Source organism: Bos grunniens, chromosome 7 (genome assembly GCF_055505025.1).
Source record: "Bos grunniens cultivar Pamir isolate PY7600 chromosome 7, Bosgru_T2T1.0, whole genome shotgun sequence".
Lineage (NCBI taxonomy): Eukaryota > Metazoa > Chordata > Mammalia > Artiodactyla > Bovidae > Bos > Bos grunniens.
The window spans coordinates 90040098-90058188 of NC_141171.1; the positions used below are offsets into that span (position 1 = coordinate 90040098).

At 41.0% G+C, this 18091-nt stretch overlaps 1 protein-coding gene across 8 annotated transcripts in view; it reads left to right on the forward strand.

Annotated features, from left to right (window-relative positions):
* Nucleotides 1-18091, forward strand: part of POLR3G (RNA polymerase III subunit G) — a 46708-nt gene that overhangs the window by 857 nt on the left and 27760 nt on the right. For 2 of the 8 annotated variants that reach the window (XM_086413031.1, XM_086413032.1), the window contains exons 1-4: nt 56-337; nt 9885-10116; nt 13207-13328; nt 15627-15756. In XM_086413031.1, coding sequence (XP_086269157.1) covers nt 10056-10116; nt 13207-13328; nt 15627-15756 — 313 coding nt within the window. In that variant the 5' untranslated portion in view covers nt 56-337; nt 9885-10055. Of the gene's footprint in view, nt 1-55; nt 338-9884; nt 10117-13206; nt 13329-15626; nt 15757-18091 lie in introns of those variants that run through there. The other 6 variants (XM_086413033.1, XM_086413035.1, XM_086413037.1 and 3 more) reach the window with 4 other exon arrangements.

The window sequence follows — 18091 nt, forward strand, 5'->3', positions numbered from 1 at the left end:
AGGCCGCCCACCCGCCGCGCGCCACTACGCGCATTTCCAGCCGGCGCGGAAAGAGTCGGGCCAAGGCTCGGGCGGGGGGCGGGGCTGGAGGACTACGGCGCCTGCCGAGGGCTAAAAAAGCTCTGGGCCCGGAGGGCGGGGCCTCGCCCGGGAGTGGGCGGGGATAACTGGTTGGGATCCGAACGCCGCTGGGAGGCCGCGTGGAGGGAGGAGCGCGCCTTCTCCAGAGGTGGAACCGGCCGGCCCTGGAGCGCAGGAACCTTCGGTCTGCACCCCTTGGTTGCCGGCCGGCACTTCAGCTGCACGCTTTCCCCGAGCCTCGAGACTTAGCGAGCAGGTAACTGAGGAGGCAATCGAGGGCTTGGGAGGAGTTGGGGTTGTGTGTGGGGGGGTAGTTAAAGGGGCACGTGGAGAAGGTGGGAGGAAGTCAGCCGTGGAGATTAATTAAAGCGCCTCTGGGTTGAGGGGCGTTGGAAGATTAAGCTTTTGGTTCCTTCTCCTAATCCCATCACACTCTTAAAAAATCGTAGTTTCCACACTTTACCTAGTCTACACTTAGGACTGCGGTGAGTTAAAAGGGAATTGATGCTCTTACTGACGCTGTGATGGGCTCAAACGCGAGTCATTGCTGCAGACTTGCAGCTAAGGGCAGGATATTCAGTATGTTTTCTTAACTGTTAGCACTTTATCCTATATCCCATGCAGGGAGGGATGTTGTTGATAAGGTTTTTCTTCTCTTCTAAAAGAATTATATATTCGTTCCCCTGCCTTCCCTTGTTTTTGGTGAGTTTGTCCGCTCTTGGAAGAGAGCAAAAAAAGTTGGTAGAGAAAGACTAAACTAAAGAGAGGGGGAAGCAGCCGCACCTTGAGGAGACGGGAAAAGTGGATAATGACATGGGTGTGGCCCGACCAGCCGCAGAGATCACCCCCACTAATAACACCAGGTTCCTCCTGTCCCCATCCCGAATCTTCTCGCTGTTGAAACACCCAATTAGGCTTCAAAAATTCCCTTGAGAACTTGACTAACCTCCCTTCTCAGCCAGGAGAAATTATGAAGACTCATGAGACAGCATTATGAAAGATAATTATGAAAACACTTACTGTGGCCGCTACTAATAAGCCTTCATAGAGGGAGAGGTGTATTCTCCTCCCCTACAGTTAAGTCTTGGATGAGGATGTAGCCTTTCTGAATATTTGCCTAACCTGGTTAGAATTTATCCAGACATTCAGTTCTGCAAGCTAAGTGATGTGTAAAAGTACAGAATTTTTTTTTTTTTTTAAAGATCACAATCTGGGTTCTCAAGGAATTTGAAGGAAGATAATATTTGCACACAAATGTTGGCAATATAAAGCAAATGAGATATGTCCCCAGAGTAAGTAAAAACTAGGTTCAATGAGAATATGCATGGAAGGAACTTAGTAGCAATTTGAGCTGGCCTTAAAAGACCACTGTTAGCATGATCTCAGCAGGGACATACAGACCTCTCTGTCATTTTATTTTTCCTCTAGTCAAAGGGAGGTGAATTGCAGTGATATCCTTACCAGGCTATGAGCTCAGCAATAATTCTCCCAATTTTTATTGGACTTTTGCCAGGCTCTGGTTAGTAATAGGACGGGAAAAGGTCAATGAGTCTTCAAAGAGGCCTTCACACTTACGGATCCTTCTGCTTGTACACTTTCCTCTATATATCCTTTCCTAGTTCTCAGCATGACTTTTTCCTTCACTGTGTCAGGTTTGTGTTCAAATATTACAAGATACAAGAGAACTTCTTTATCTAGTCTTTTCTGTAATAGCACCCATGTTTCCTGCTTTTTTTTTTTTCATAGCACTGATCACTATCTGACACTTTCTATAAAGTACATTTTTTTTTTCCATTTCCCATAATAGACTGTGAGCACTATGAAAGCAGGGATTTTGTTTGGTTCACTATTATATTCCAATTATATAGAAGATGATCTGACACAGAGGGTACTTAATAAATACTTGAAGAGTGGATAATTGAAGAAATTACTGAGGAGATAGACAAGAACTGACAATTACGATATGATTTTTTAAAGGGCAATAAAGGCAGTGTGTGTGCTATGTCCCTTCAGCCATGACAAACTCTTCGACCCTATGGACCATAGATCCTATGGACACAGGCTCCTCTGTCCATGGGATTCTCCAGGCAAGAATACTGGAGTGGGTTGCCATGCCCTCCTCTAGGGGATCTTCCCGGCCCAGGGATTGAACCCTCATCTCTTATGTCTCCCTCATTGGCAGGCAGGTTCTTGGCCACTAGCGCCACCTGGGAAGCCTCCAAAGCAGTGTAGCACTTGGGAAACAGGAAAGAGATAGGACTGCCTCCACTTAGGGTGGAAGAAATGGTAGAAGAGAAGTAGTATTTGCATAGACTTTTCAGTGATGATGGGGCTTGGGCAGGTGGACGTGGCATTCCAGGCAGAAGGAACGCAATGTGACAGCGGGAATAGCAGAGTTGGGACTGGTTAGAGTTGGGGTGAGAGGGTAGTGCAGGATGCAAGAGGCGGAAAGTTAGACCCCAAAGTTCTGTTAGTTAAGAAGAGTGATACATTAAGGTTTGTGTTCAAGAGTGATGACTGGAGAATGGATTGAAAGGATGAGTCTAGCCATTAGAGGGGCTTCCCAGGTGGATAAGTGGTAAAAAATCTGCCTGCCAATGCAGAGAGACGTGGCTTCAATCCCTGGGCCAGGAATATCCCCTGGAGGAGGAAATGGTAACCCACTCCAGTATTCTTGCCTGGGAAATTCCATGGACAGAGGAGCCTGGAGGGCTACAGTCCATGAGGTTGTGAAGAGTCAGACACAACTAAGCGATTGAGCATGCACAGGCGGCCATGAGAAGTTTACTTGTTCTGTATTAGAGATCCAAGCAAGAGATGTTGAAGCCCTGAACTAAGGCAGAAGTAAAGAAAGGCAAACTTGTAAGAAGGGACACAGAGCTGATTGTCTTCTGTGGTTAGATGAGGGGATCAAGGGAGATGGAGACAAGGTCAGCATGACTATTAGTTTCTAATTAGGGCAATTGAAGTGTCATTCATCAGGAAAGACACTGACCTGGCTTTCAGTGCCTCTCCTAGCTTCCATGTCTGCTTCTATCTGTGTATTATTCACCTAGGGAATATGTGCAAGAAACTTAACTGTGTGAGACGTGGAGGACAGCACAGTTAAGCCACAATTATAACTCATAAAACATTAGAGTGAGAAGGTGTTTCTGAGATGAGCTCAATCTCTGCCTCAGGGTTGTTTGTTATTAATTAGAATAGGCTTTCGCAGGTCAGCTCCTGGGTGCTTGAACTGCACCCATGAAACTCTCTCAGAACAATGTTGAATACGAATTTTCAGGAGGCATCCCAAAAAGGAAGGGTAGTACATCAGATTTTACATCTTTCAATCCAGTTTATTTTGCCATTACTATTTCAGTTCATTGTAAAGATTAAAGATTTTGCCGGGATTGAAAGGTCTTCAGCTAATCTCAAAGTGTGCTACAGGCAGCATGATATAAATATAAGGACAATGGAAAGGTAACCTGAACATTTAACTCAGTCCTGACTTTGTTAGGAATTCGCTCTGTCTTTAGGCGCTCCATTGATCTTTCAGTGCCTCACTTTCCTACATAATGGGAAGTTCAGTCTGGAGCCATGGTTCGTAATTTAGGTTACACACTGGAGTCTCCTGGGGTGATTTAAAAAGTCCTACTGCCTAAATCCTACCTCTGCAGATTCTGATTTCCTTGTTCTGGGGTGATGTTGGAGAGTTTCTTTATTTTTTTTCCCTTTATGCTGTTGTTTTTTTTTTTTTAACTCTCCTGATGATTCCAGTGTACAACCAGGTCCCAAACTTAGTTCTAGAAGATAACAAACAAAAACAAAAATTCTTAATAGTTGGCTGAATAATTTGTATTTCTGTGGGTAAATTTGTTCATCAAATCACCGTGAGTTCAGATCAGTGGCTTAGTTGTGTCTGACTGACTCTTTGTAACCCCATGGACTGCAGCACACCAGGCTTCCCTGTCCTTTACCAACTCCCAGAGTTTGCTAAAACTCATGTCCATCTCATCCTCTGTCATCCCCTTCCATGCCTTCAATCTTTCCCAGCATCGAAGTCTTTTCCAATGAATCATTTCTTCGCATCAGGTGGCCAAAGTACTGGAGTTTCAGTTTCAGCATCAGTCCTTCCAATGAATATTCAGGACTGATTTCCTTTAGGATTGGCTGGTTTGATCCTTGCAATCCAAAGGACTCTCAAGAGTCTTCTTCAACACCACAGTTCAAAAGCATCAATTCTTTGGTGCTCAGCTTTATTCATACTCCAACTCTCACATCCATACATAACTTCTGCAAACACCATAGCCTTGACTAGACGGACCTTTGTTGGCAAAGTAATGTCTCTGCTTTTTAATATGCTGTCTAGGTTTGTAATAGCTTTTCTTCCAAGGAGCAAGCATCTTTTAATTTCATGGCTGCAGTCACCACGTGCAGTGATTTTGGAGCCCCAAAAAATAAAGTCTGCCACTGTTTCCTCTGTTTCTCCATCTATTTCCCATGAAGTGATGGGACCAGATGCCATGATCTTCGTTTTCTGAATGTTGAGCTTTAAGCCAACTTTTTCACTCTCCACTTTCACTTTCATGAAGAGGCTTTTTAGTTCCTCTTCACTTTCTGCCATAAGGGTGGTGTCATCTGCATATCTGAGGTTATTGATATTTTTCCTGGCAATCTTGATTCCAGCTTGTGCTTCATCCAGCCCAGCATTTCTCATGATGTACTCTGAACATAAGTTAAATAAGCAGGGTGACAATATATAGACTTGATGTACTGCGTTTCCTATTTGGAACCAGTCTGTTGTTCCATGTCCAGTTCTAACTGTTGCTTCCTGACTTGCATAAGATTTCTCAAGAGGCAGGTCATGTGGTCTGGTATTCCCATGTCTTGAAGAATTTTCCACAGTTTGTTGTGATCCACACAGTCAAAGGCTTTGGCGTAGTCAATAAAGCAGAAATAGATGTTTTTCTGGAACTCTCTTGCTTTTTCGATGATCCAGCAGATGTTGGCAATTTGATCTCTGGTTCCTCTGGCTTTTCTAAATCCAGCTTGAACATCTGGAAGTTCTGGTTTATGTACTGTTAAAGCATAGCTTGGAGACTTTTGAGCATTACTTTACTAGCGTGTGAGATGAGTGCAATTGTGTGGTAGTTTGAGCATTCTTTGGCATTGCCTTTATTTGGGATTGGAATGAAAACTGACCTCTTCCAGTCCTGTGGCCACTGCTAGTTTTCCAAATTTGTTGCATATTGAGTGCAGCACTTTGACAGCATTATCTTTCAGGATTTGGAATAGCTCCACTGGAATTCCATCACTTCCACTAGCTTTGTTCATAGTGATACTTCCTAAGGCCCACTTGACTTCACATTCCAGGATGTCTGGCTCTAGGTGAGTGATCACACCATCATGGTAATCTGGGTCCTGAAGATTGTATAGTTCTTCTGTGTATTCTTGCCACCTTTTCTTAATCTCTTCTGCTTCTGTTGGGTCCCTACCATTTCTGTCCTTTATTGAGCCCATCTTTGCATGAAATGTTCCCTTGATATCTCTAATTTTCTTGATGAGATCTCTAGTCTTTCCCATTCTATTATTTTCCTCTGTTCTTTACATTGATCACTGAGGAAGGCTTTCTTATCTCTCCTTGCTATCCTTTGGAACTCTTCATTCAAATGTGTCTATCTTTCCTTTTCTCCTTGCCTTTGACTCCTCGTCTTTTCTCAGCTATTTGTAAGGCCTCCTCAGACAACCATTTTGCCTTTTTGCGTTTCTTTTTCTTGGGGATGGTCTTGATCACTGCTTCCTGTACATTGTCCCAAACCTTTGTCCATAGTTCTTCAAACCTCTGTCCGTAGTTCTTCAAACCTCTGCCCATAGTTCTTCAGGCACTCTAGCAGATCTATTTGAATCTGTTTGTCACTTCCACTGTATAATCATAAGGGATTTGATTTAGGATTTGATTTAGGTCATACCTGAATGGTCTAGTGGTTTTCCCTACTTTCTTCAGTTGAAGGCTGAATTTTGCAATAAGGAATTCATGATATGAGCCACACTCAGTTCCTGGTCTTGTTTTTGCTGACTGTATAGAGTTTCTCCATCTTTGGCTGCAAAGAATATAATCAATCTGATTTCAGTGTTGACCATCTGGTGATGTCTATGTGTAGAGTATTCTCTTGAGTTGTTGGAAGAGGGTGTTTGCTATGACCAGTGCCTTCTCTTGAAAAAACTCTGTTAGCCTTTGCCCCATTTCATTTTGTACTCCAAGGCCAAATTTGCGTGTTACTCCAATTATCTCTTGACTTCCTACTTTTGCATCCCATTCCAAATCAACCATAAGTCAATAAATAAGGAAACAACATTGATTATGAAACTGTTGCTACATAAAGAGTATTCTGCTAAACAGTGGGGAATATAAGATTTCTAGTGTTAATACTTTTGAAGAAACAAAAAAATAGAAGTGAATCTCCTTTGGAAAAGATGCTTTTCCCAGAAGAGGCATTGTCTGTATTTCTTCCAGAATTGAAGAAAATGGCAAAATATATCACCTCAGTTTTTAAAAATCCATGTATTTTAACAGAAGAAAGTTTCCAAAAGCAAGTTGGGATGAACTGACAGTTGTGATGTTGAGCAAGTTAAACTGGATCTTAACGTGAAAGGGATGCAGCCAGACAAGGAGGAAGTGGTTTCCAGTGGAGAGAGTGCTAGTCAAGAAATGATTACAGGCCAGTGAGTTGGGAGGATCAGTGCAAGCAGCATAAAAGGGCTCTCAATACTTGGAATAGTGAGTTTGGACTTAATTATCTAGCCAAGAGGGAAGAGAAGAGAAGCGTTTAATCAGAACTCTGCTTTAGAATGAATAGTGTGAGAGAATAAAATAAACAGGAAGAACAGGGGATACTACAAAATCTGGCAGCCGTCAAAAGTGAGGTGGAAAGGAGCCGAACTGAATTATGGTAGTGAAAATGGAAAGGAAGGGACATTTTGAAAACAGTTAGATGATTGATTCTGATAGAGGGGTGAAACAGAATGATAAATCAATCCTAAGTCACTCCAAATCTTCAAATATTGGTGACTGGGGAAATAGCATACTGTGGATAGAAATAGGGACATTCTATATGAAAGTGAGCTAGTTACTATAGAGAGATGATCTCAGTATTTTAAGCAAAGATTGTTGTTGTTTAGTCTCTAAGTTGTGTCCAGTTGTTTTCCAACCCTTTGGACGATAGCCTGCCAGGCTCTTCTGTCTTTGGGATTTCCCAAGCAAGAATCCCGGAGTGGATTGCCATTTCTTTCTCTAGAGGAATCTTCCCAACCCAGAGATCAAACCCCCGTCTCCTGCATTGGCAGGTAGATTCTTTACCATTGAGCTGCCAGGGAAGCCCTGAGTTTAAGGTACGTCCAAATATTCTTTTGGTAGTAAGAAAATGGGATGAAACTCAGAACAAAGGTTAGTGGTAGAGGTAATTGGAGGACGTTATCAAACCCTGACAGGGGGTGCTTTTTCCAAAGATAAGGAGCAGAACCTATAGATTGACCCTTAAGGAAATCCATATTTAGTAAGTTTTAAGAACAGAAGTAGACAAAAACTGGTCACGAGTTAGAAGAACCAGCAATCAGACTAAAGCCTGGAGAATAGACAGTTTCATCTGAGAAGGCAATGGCAACCCACTCCAGTACTCTTGCCTGGAAAATCCCATGGATGGAGGAGCCTAGTGGGCTGCCATTTATGGGGTCGCACAGAGTTGGACACGACTGAGCGACTTCACTTTCACTTTTCACTTTCATACATTGGAGAAGGAAATGGCAACCCACTCCAGTATTCTTACCTGGAGAATCCCAGGGACAGAGGAGCCTAGTGGGCTGCTGTTTATGGGGTCACACAGAGTCGGACACAACTGAAGCGACTTAGCAGTAGCAGCAGCAGCAGCAGTAAGGATGGAGGCAATAATGAGTGGTATGCCTTGGATATACCAGTCCTATCACTTCTTGGCAAACAGATGGGGAAACAATGGAAACAGTGGCAGATTTTATTTTCTTGGATTCCGAAATCACTGTGGACGGTGACTGCAGCCATGAAATTAAAAGACGCTTGCTCCTTGGAAGGAAAACTATGACAATATAGGCAGCACATTCGCATCATTTTGCCAACAAAAGTTCGTATAGTTAAAGCTATAGTTTTTCCATTAGTCATGTGCAGATGTGAGAGTAGGACCATAAAGAAGGCTGAGCACCAAAGAATTGATGCTTTCAAACTGTAGTGCTGGAGAAAAGACTCTTGAGAGTCCCTTGGACGCCAAGGAGATCAAACCAGTCAGTCCTAAAGGAAATCAACCCTGAATATTCATTGGAAGGGCTAATGCTAACAAAGCTTCAATACTTTGGCCACCTGATGTGAAGAGCTGACTCATTGGAAAAGACCCTAATGCTGGGAAAGATTGAAGGAAGAAGGAGAAGGGGATGACAGAGGATGAGATGGTTGGATGGCATCACTGACCCAATGGACATGAGTTTGAGCAAACTCCAGGAGATAGTGAAGGACAGGGAAGCCTGGCATGCTGCAGTGCATGGGGTCACACAGAGTTGGACACAATTGAACGACTGAACAACAACAGCATGCTTTTGAAGTCCAAAAGCATGAACAAGAGGAATAGTCCAGTGGATTTTGCCACTGAGGACCGTTAGGGACCTTTGCATTTCAGCATCTGCCTGAGTATCATTCACATCACAATAAGACAAAAGCCAAACCTTTTACCATAGCTCACACAGGGCTCCACAAGATCTGGTCTTAATCAGCCTCTCCTTGCTTCTCACCTGCATGAGCTTCTTGCTCCTCAGACACTGCATCTTATGGCTTCCTCTCCTGCCTTTGTTTTGCCTTCGGTGCATAGCCATCTTCTAGAGAAGGCAATGGCAGCCCACTCCTGTACTCTTGCCTGGAAAATCCCATGGACGGAGGAGCCTGGTAGGCTGCAGTCCATGGGCTCACTAAGAGTCAGACAAGACTGAGCGACTTCCCTTTCACTTTTCACTTTCATGCATTGGAGAAGGAAATGGCAACCCACTCCAGTGTTCTTTCCTGGAGAATCCCAGGGACAGGGGAGCCTGATGGGCTGCCGTCTGTGGGGTTGCACAGAGTCAGACACTGAAGCGACTTAGCAGCAGCAGCAGCAGCATAGCCATCTTCACCTCATTCCTCCATCTTAAAACTCTTAGTCCCTCTACAGCATGCCACTCTAGCTTATTGTCCACAGAAAGACTGCATTTGTGTGAAAAAGTCAGTACTACACCTCTTCATTATTCTTTACCCCCTTACCATGATTTATTTTTCTTCAGAGCTATATTAATTCCTACAGCTGCCACAAACTATGTGACTTAAAAACAACAGAAATTTATTCTCTCATTTTTAGAGCCAGAAATCTGAGATCAAGGTATTAGCGGAGTTTGTTCCCTCTGGAGGCTCTGAGGGAGAATGTTCAGCACCGCTCTTCCAGCTTCTGGTGGTTCCTGGCACTCCTTGGTATTTCTGGGTTGCTGCTATGGCACTCCAGTCTGTGCTCCCATCTTCACGTAGTGTTTCCCCTGTGTGCCTGTGTCTGCCCAAGCACCCCCGTTATAAGGACACTAGTCACTAGGAGAGGACTCACCCTTCTCTTGTATGAAAGAGAAGTGAAAGTTCCTCAGTTGTGTCCGAGGTTGTCTCTGCAACCCCATGGACTGTACAGTCCATGGAATTCTCCAGGCCAGAAAACTGGAGCGGGTAGCCTTTCCCTTCTCCAGGGGATCTTCCCAACACAGGGATCGAACTCAGATCTCCTCCATTGCAGGTAGATTTTCTACCAGCTGAGCCACAAGGGAAGTCCAAGAATACTGGAGTGGGTAGCTCATCCCTTCTCCAGTGGATCTTCCCAACTCAGGAATCGAACCGGGGTCTCCTGCATTGCAGGAGGATTCTTTACCAACTGAGCTATCGGGGAAGCCCAATCTCCTATGACCTCATGTTAATTTTATTACATCTCCAAAGACTTTATTTACAAACAAGGAAGGTCATATTCACAGGTAAGGGGTTTGGGGGAAGACATAATTCAACCCACTACAGGAGCACATAATATTATGTTACATACTTATGGTTGTTCATCCACCAAAATATAAGCCCTGAAGGCAGAGACTTTGTTTTGTTCAGTGCTCTCTGAATGCCTGGAATGCTCAATATTAATTGGATGAAATTGGCCCACATAAATTAGAGGATGATTTGGATAATGAGAAAATGGGGAAAGCTGGTTAAAAAAAAAACCTCTTCATTCAAGAAGCTTAGCAGGATGAAAAAGGACCACGGAAATGGCTTAATCAACTTAAAGGATTTCAAGGGATTCAAACAGTGAAGCTTAGGCCACAACTTGTGAGTCTGTTTTGCCAAGAGACTGTTACCAGAGTCCAGCCATTGCCTCCCAGTTCTGCAGGAGAAGCGAATGAATTTCCAAAATAGAAAGAAATGGATTTCTAGGCCAGAATGCCATGTAATTATTAAGGGTGTCTCAAGAGTTAGGATTGATTTTTCTGCCAAGGGCAGTGCATTCACTAATGATAATCAAGTTTATACACCCAAAGGTTTCTTAATAAATATGAAACTTTAGAGTCAGCAGAATTCAATAGTTCTCAGGAGATACTCCATCAAGTAACGACGGCTGGTATACTCTCCTTTTAAGTGGGTTTTCCTCAGTGTGAAGGTGTGAGCTCTTTTTGTTCAGTTGCTCAGTCGTGTCCAACTCTGCAGCACCATGGACTGCAGCTTGCCAGGCTTCCCTGTCCTTCACCATCTCCTGGAGTTTGCTCAAACTCTTGTCCCCTGAGTGGGTGATGCCATCCAACCATCCATCTTCTGTCTTCCCAGACAGAAGATGAGATCCCTTCTCCTCCCGCCTTCAATCTTTCCCAGCATCAGGGTCTTTTCCAACGAGTTGGCACTTTGCATCCGGTGGCCAAAGTATTGGAGCTTCAGATTCAGCATTAATCTTTCCAGTGCTCAGCAATTTTCATACTTGGGAGACCTGCTTTCTATAGGTTCAGCATATGTTTTAGGGACTCAGCAATTGAAACAAGGCCATTTGTATATTTTCACTCTCTCAGTGTGGACAACTGGCATGAGCTTGGTTATTAAAATCAATATCTTTTCTATATGAATTGTATTTCATAGTAACTAAATAGTAGATGAGGGGAATTGATAACTGGTGGGATTCAAGTTAAGAAACAAATTATAAAATTTGTTTATCACCACATTATAATCCATAGTGAACTTGTAAATCTAGGATACGATCATCAATACCTGCAGTTTTAAAAATCATTAAGTGAAAACTGATTTCATGTTACAGTTGACTCCGAACAACACAAATTTGAATTACATGGGTCCACTTATGTTTGGACTTTTTTTTTTCAACTTTATACTGGACAAAACAGACTAACAGCACGTGACACCAATGACCAGAGAACATCACTGAAAGAGACTTCATATGCATCATGTGATCAGTAGGAAAAACAGCATCTGTTTTGAGTATTTTTGTAAAAAATCAAACCCAAATTTGAGTAAGCCTCTAGTCCATCTGTTTATAGAAAATACAGGGAGTAGAGGAATGTGTTGGAGACGGCAATGGCACCCCACTCCAGTGTTCTTGCCTGGAGAATCCCAGGGACGGGCGAGTCTGGTGGGCTGCTGTCTATGGGGTGGCACAGAGTTGGACACGACTGAAGCAACTTAGCAGCAGCAGCAGCAGCAGCAGCAGCCACATCACTGAAATCCACAGTATGGGAAATTGTCCACCCCTCCTACTCTCAAAATGTGGTCTGCAAACCAGTAACACTGCTATCTTCAGAGAGCTTGTTAGAAATGCTGATCTTCAGGCCTCATCCTTGGCCAGCTGGTTCAGATTCTGCCTTTTTGGCAAGATTTCTGAATAATCTGCACATTCCTTAGGGTTGAAGTTGGAGAAGCATTGTAGACGATAGTGACCTGATTTCCTCAACACATAAATGGTTAGGGAGAAAAGGAAGGTAACTGTTAAAGTGGTATGGAGGACCTAGTCTTGCTTTCTTGGACTTAATGGAGTTGAATGATCCTCGGTATCACCATTGGGGGAAATATTTAAAGAATGTGCATTATGATCTTCACTACAGTCCAGTGAGTTGTAGTGAAAGGGCCCTAGTGTAGGAATCCTGTTTTCACACTACGGTTGATTGAACAACACAAACTTGAATTGAATGGATCCTCTTAATATGTGGATTTTTTTCAGTGAAAACTAACAGTACACAAACTGAGGTTGGTTGAATTTCAGAATGGAGAACCATGGATTCGGAGGGTTGACTGTAAAATTATACATGGATTTTTGACTGCGTGGGGTGGTCAGTGCCCCTAACCCCATGTTGTTCAAGCATCAACTATATAGAGTAATTATGTTTCAGAAGACTCAGAAATTAAGTATAGGACTTAAGAATGATATTGTTCTCTAACAATGATAACTTTATCCCTAAAGTTACAGAGTATACAGGTTTATCTTTAACAATTTTTTCTGCTTGGACAGACCTGTTCAAAGTCTTATGAGTCCATTCCCATTTCTAAAAGGAGGACTTTGGAATAGATCTCAAGGATTCTTTCTGACACTCAGATTTTGGGATAAATAAATCATTTAAGCGTTTAAAGTATGTATGACTGCTGATAGTCTTCAAGTTGATTTGGAAAACAAAGTGTCCCTTGTTCATCAGCACAGCCCCTACTGGGCCACATCTTTAACGCATATCTGAGATCCCGTTGCAGAACCACAGAGAGGTGGAGAGAATTGCACCAGCTGACTGCACAGTGGTTGGGGCAGCATCGCAAAGAAGCCCCGGGGTCAGCCCTCCAGCCAGTCTGTGTGAGGTCGTTGAGACCATCATCACCATACCTTCCAAGCATGACTAAGTAGGACATGTTTAGGAATCAGTTTATCCCATATTTGTTTCTTTACAAGTTTTGCTTTCCAGAAGTGTTCTAAATGAGCCATGCAACCTAAGGGGTGGAGTATATTTTGCTTTTAAATGTTGGTTTCATTTTTCTTGCAATACCATGAAACCTAAACATTAATAGTGTCTTAATTTGTCTGCTTTTTCTGATATAACTAGTTCCAATGGCTGGGAATAAAGGAAGAGGACGTGCTGCTTATACCTTTAACATTGAAGCAGTTGGATTTAGCAGAGGTGAAAAGTTACCTGATGTCGTATTGAAACCACCCCCACTGTTTCCTGTAAGTACATTAACAGCGAAATTCTCACAGGATATTTTTCATGTTTCAGAGAGAATTTAAATACTGTATAAGACTTGAATATATATTGTTGGGCTTCCCTAGTGGCTCAGACGGTAATGCGTCTGTCTGCAATGCAGGAGACCCAGGTTTGATCTCTGGGTTGGGAAGATCCCCTGGAGAAGGAAATGGCAGCCCACTCCAATATTCTTGCCTGGAAAATCCCATGGACCGCGGAGCCTGGTAGGCTACCGTCCATGGGGTCGCAAAGAGTCAGACACGACTGAGCGACTTCACATTCACGTGATATCCTAAACTGTAAGAAAGTAAAAGAGATGGTCACTTACCTTTAATTTAAATATTTCCACTGTTCTTTTCTGAAACATTTCTAATTTTCAGACTGCTTTCTTAAAATGCAAAAAGCTATATATATATTTTTTCCCTGAATATAGTCAATATTTTCTGACCTATAATTTTTTTTTCAATTTTTGTGTCTTACAATGCTGTTATTGATATAGTCCAATATTAAAATAATATTTTTTAAAGTAAAGTTAGATTTTATAGTGGTCCTCACTTCCTATTTTGCCAGACCTCCACTTAATGACTTTATTCTCATCTTTCGTCTATAGAATTTAATTTTGCTCCCTAGTATACCACTGGGCCTTTTTTCCCCCACTGAGGTTTTTTTTTTTTTTGCTTAGTTCCTTATTTTATTAAAGTAAATTTTAATTTTGTCACTGTTTTTCAAAATAGAAGCATTTCGACTACGTTTAGTATTGCTTTTAAATTTAATTATGCTGCAAACTTAATTGGTGTGATTTTTAATCAAATGCTTGACTTTAGTTTAAAACTTAAGCTTACATTTCCAGATGCACATGTGCTGTGATACAAAATACGAAAATGTCATAAATAACCAGATACTCCTTCCAGGAATCTTTTCCGTCTTTCAAAAGGAAACATCCTTTGTTGAAAGATTTCTCTAAGTACAAGACCCTGAACAGATGTTCTTGGGATCTAGATGCCTCACATGGGGAGAGTCTACTTTTTACTCTTGATATTTTTCTTTTCTGATATTCAGTGCAGCCTAAAAACAAAGGTAAATATCGCAGGTATAGACAGAATGTCACTTTATATTGATTTCCTTTTAAAACAAGCTCTTCTTCATGTGTGAGATTACTTCTAAAGCTTGGGAATATTAGTACATACTATTGTTTTCTGCAGGGAATAAAATTTATTACTGGCTAAAAGGCTCTGTCTGATCTGGCTTTCTGATGTTTCTCTGATCCTTTTCCCACCACTGTCCTCATTCCTTAGCCGTGGTGGTCTCCTTTTTCCCTTAGGCATTTTCCCCTATTAGTTTCCCTGGCTGGAGCCATCGGTCTCCCCATTTCTTTGTATGGATGGCTTCATATTCTTATCCCGATCTCTGCTCAAAGGTGACTCTCCCAAGAAGTGTGTGCTTACTGGGTGGACCAGCCATTTGCAGTCTCCGTGGGCTCTGTCCGTCACTCTTTCCTCTTCTGGGCTTCAGTCCTTCTATCACTTATCACTGTCTAAAATTGTGTATTATCTCATTTGTTTACTTACTTTTCTCCCCTAGAATGTAAATTCCACACAGGCAAAAGGTTTGACTAGTTTGTCACGGTGTCTCCTGTTGTATTATAAATATATATGCGTACATAATACATATGTGTGTGTACTTGTAGTTCTTAATAATTGAAGATATAGGTTCAAATTTCTGCTTTGCCACTTTTGTGTTATATGGACTTACAGATTATTCACTTCTCAGCTTCCTCACTATAAAAGGGGAATTATTGATACTTTAGATGAATTCATGGATTCTGAATATTGAGTACATCCGGGTTGTAGTAACCACTTGTTAAACAGTAGCTGCTACTACTTTTTTTTTTTTTTTTAATGCTACTCTCCTACTAATACCACCATGGCTAATAGGAAACCACCATAATAGGAGACCCAGACTGCTTTGATCTGGGTGCTTTAATTTTTAAAATACAGAATCACAGTCATCAGACTATATAGCAAATGACTGTTGGTGTGGTCAGTAGAAAAATTAGGCAGGTAGGAACATTATCTTTTCTACTTATAAAGTAAGAGAAAAATAAGAGATGGGTGAAAATGTTTAATAGATAATAAAAGCTCAAAATATTTTAAGTTGATGGTAAAACTTAATGCCTATAAAATATGGTTTTTCAATAAAACTGACATGTTTTCAGAACGTAGACAAAAGGAATATTAAAATATTTTATTTATTTTTTAAAAATTGCCTCTTAATGTAAACAGGATACAGACTATAAACCAGTGCCACTAAAAACAGGAGAGAGTGAAGATTATGTGCTCGCCTTGAAACAAGAGTTGAGAGAAACTGTGAAAAGAATGCCTTATTTTGTAGAAACACCTGAAGAAAAACAAGGTGCGTACTAGACTCTGATTGTGTGGTTCACTGTCTACAGATAAAACAGTGTTTCACCATGAAGTACATGATCTTTAATGCTGATTGATTTGATTCAGTGGGAAATTATCAACCACCCTGAAAAAGCATATGTGTGTTGATTTAACAGAAAATATATTTTTAACTTTTTGATATTTTTAAGATTACCTTTCAAAATAAAAGTGTTATATGTTCAGTGAAATTTATGAAAACAGAAATATTAAGAAAGTGAAAATCACCCTGGGACTCCCATGGTGGTCCAGTGGTTAAAGCTCAGAGCTCCCAACGCAGGAGGCGTGGGTTTGACCCCTGGTCAGGGAAGTAAGATCCCACATGCTGTGCAGTATGGCAAAAAAAAAAAGAAAAAATCACCTTTATTCCTTATGTCTGGAGAACTACTGCTGCTAAGTCGCTTCAGTCGTGTCCGACTCTGTGTGACCCCATAGACGGCAGCCCACTAGGCTGCCCCGTCCCTGGGATTCTCCAGGCAAGAACACTGGAGTGGGTTGCCATTTCCTTCTCCAATGTATGCAAGTGAAAAGTCAAAGAGAAGTTGCTCAGTCCTGTCTGACTCTTAGCGACTCCATGGACTGCAGCCTACCAGGCTCCTCCATCCATGGGATTTTCCAGGCAAGAGTACTGGAGTGGGGTGCCATTGCCTTCTCCCTACTACTGATATTGTATATTCCAAATTTTTCTTCTATGTGTATATCCTTTTACAAGATTGGATTCATGTTACTTTGTATCTTCCTTTTTTACTCAATAGCATATTATTAGCATTGTCACATATTCTTTTTTTTTTAATTAATCTTTATTGGAGTATAGTTGGTGTACAGTCTTGTGTTCGGTTCTGCCGTACAGCAAAGTGAATCAGTTATACGTATATCCACTCTTTCTTAGATTATGTCCCCGTACAGGTCATTACAGAGTCCTGAGTAAAGCTCCCTATGCTATACAGTAGATTCTTACTAGTTACCTATTTTATATTCTTAGAAAATACGATTTTTGATGACTGCGTGGCATTCCATTGTGTGGCTATAACGTTATTCATTGTAACGTGTGTTTTTTTTTTCCCACTTTTGGTTTGCCACTTTTAGTTCCCTGCTGTTAGATTTAAGATTGTTTTTAGTTTTTTTGCTCATATGTATAATGCTGTGATTTTTATCCTTATGCATAAATCTTTAAGCAGGTCTCTGATTATTTAGTATTTTGGTTAAAAATTTTGAAAGCCTTGACTATATTTTGGCTCACCATTTGCATCAAATATAAAATGTAAAAGATGTATTCATTCATTATGCCAAGGACAGAGAGGAGAAATTGTAGTTGGAGAAAGCTTGGCAATCTCAGACTGAAAGTGAGAAGTGGTTTCATAGGAAGAGAATACATTCCTGAGTAGTTATTTAGCACAGTAGAACTATATTGATTTTCAGTTTCTGCCCTTGAATGTTGAAATTAGAGAGATCGATATCATCCTTGAGTTCTCAAAACAACATCATTAAAACATGAGAAATTCCTATAGTGTCATCTCATTCCATTAGTATTAAAAATGCATACCCTTTTCCTCTTTCTAAAAGACTTAGAATTGGATAAGAATCAAAAAGGAAGTCTTATATAGTAATACCACGTGTGCCTATAATTTTAAGAGGCATTTTAGACGGGTTTATTTAATTTTTCAAAAGAAAGCTGCTTGCAGTTATATAATAAATGATTTGACATTTTACCTCAGAAGTACTGAATTTTTTTTACTTTCATGATTATATCACATGCTTTTATCTGTTTGAGTTTAAAAATGAAATTAAAGCTCATTTTAAAGATTTAACTAAGTAAGATTAAGTAAACTAATAAATATCCACTTTTATTGAAAAAAATGATAGTGTAGGGTATACTTGACCCTTTTAAAAATTAGTCTCTAGACTATGGAACATACATACTTAACCAAATGTAACTGTTAGTAAAGTACATATCTAATTTAAAAGTACATCATACTGTGAAGACATTTATTTGAGTCATTTAGACCAGGAACATAATTTTGTCCCTGATTTCTGGGAGTAGCTGTCTTATACCTGGGTCAAAAGGGTCTTTACCTTTTATAACTGCTTAATGAAGTTTTAAAAGTATAAGGAATCATTTGCTACTGTTTTCAGAAGAAAACTCTTGCATAGAATTTTCCAAATTGATCCAAGTATGTTCTCTTTGAATATATACATGTTTACCTCTCTTCCCTGATGTAATGTTTTTACACAAAAAAACCACTGTGGTTGATACAGTATATACTATATGGTCTTCCCTGGTGGCTCAATGGTAAAGAATCTGCCTG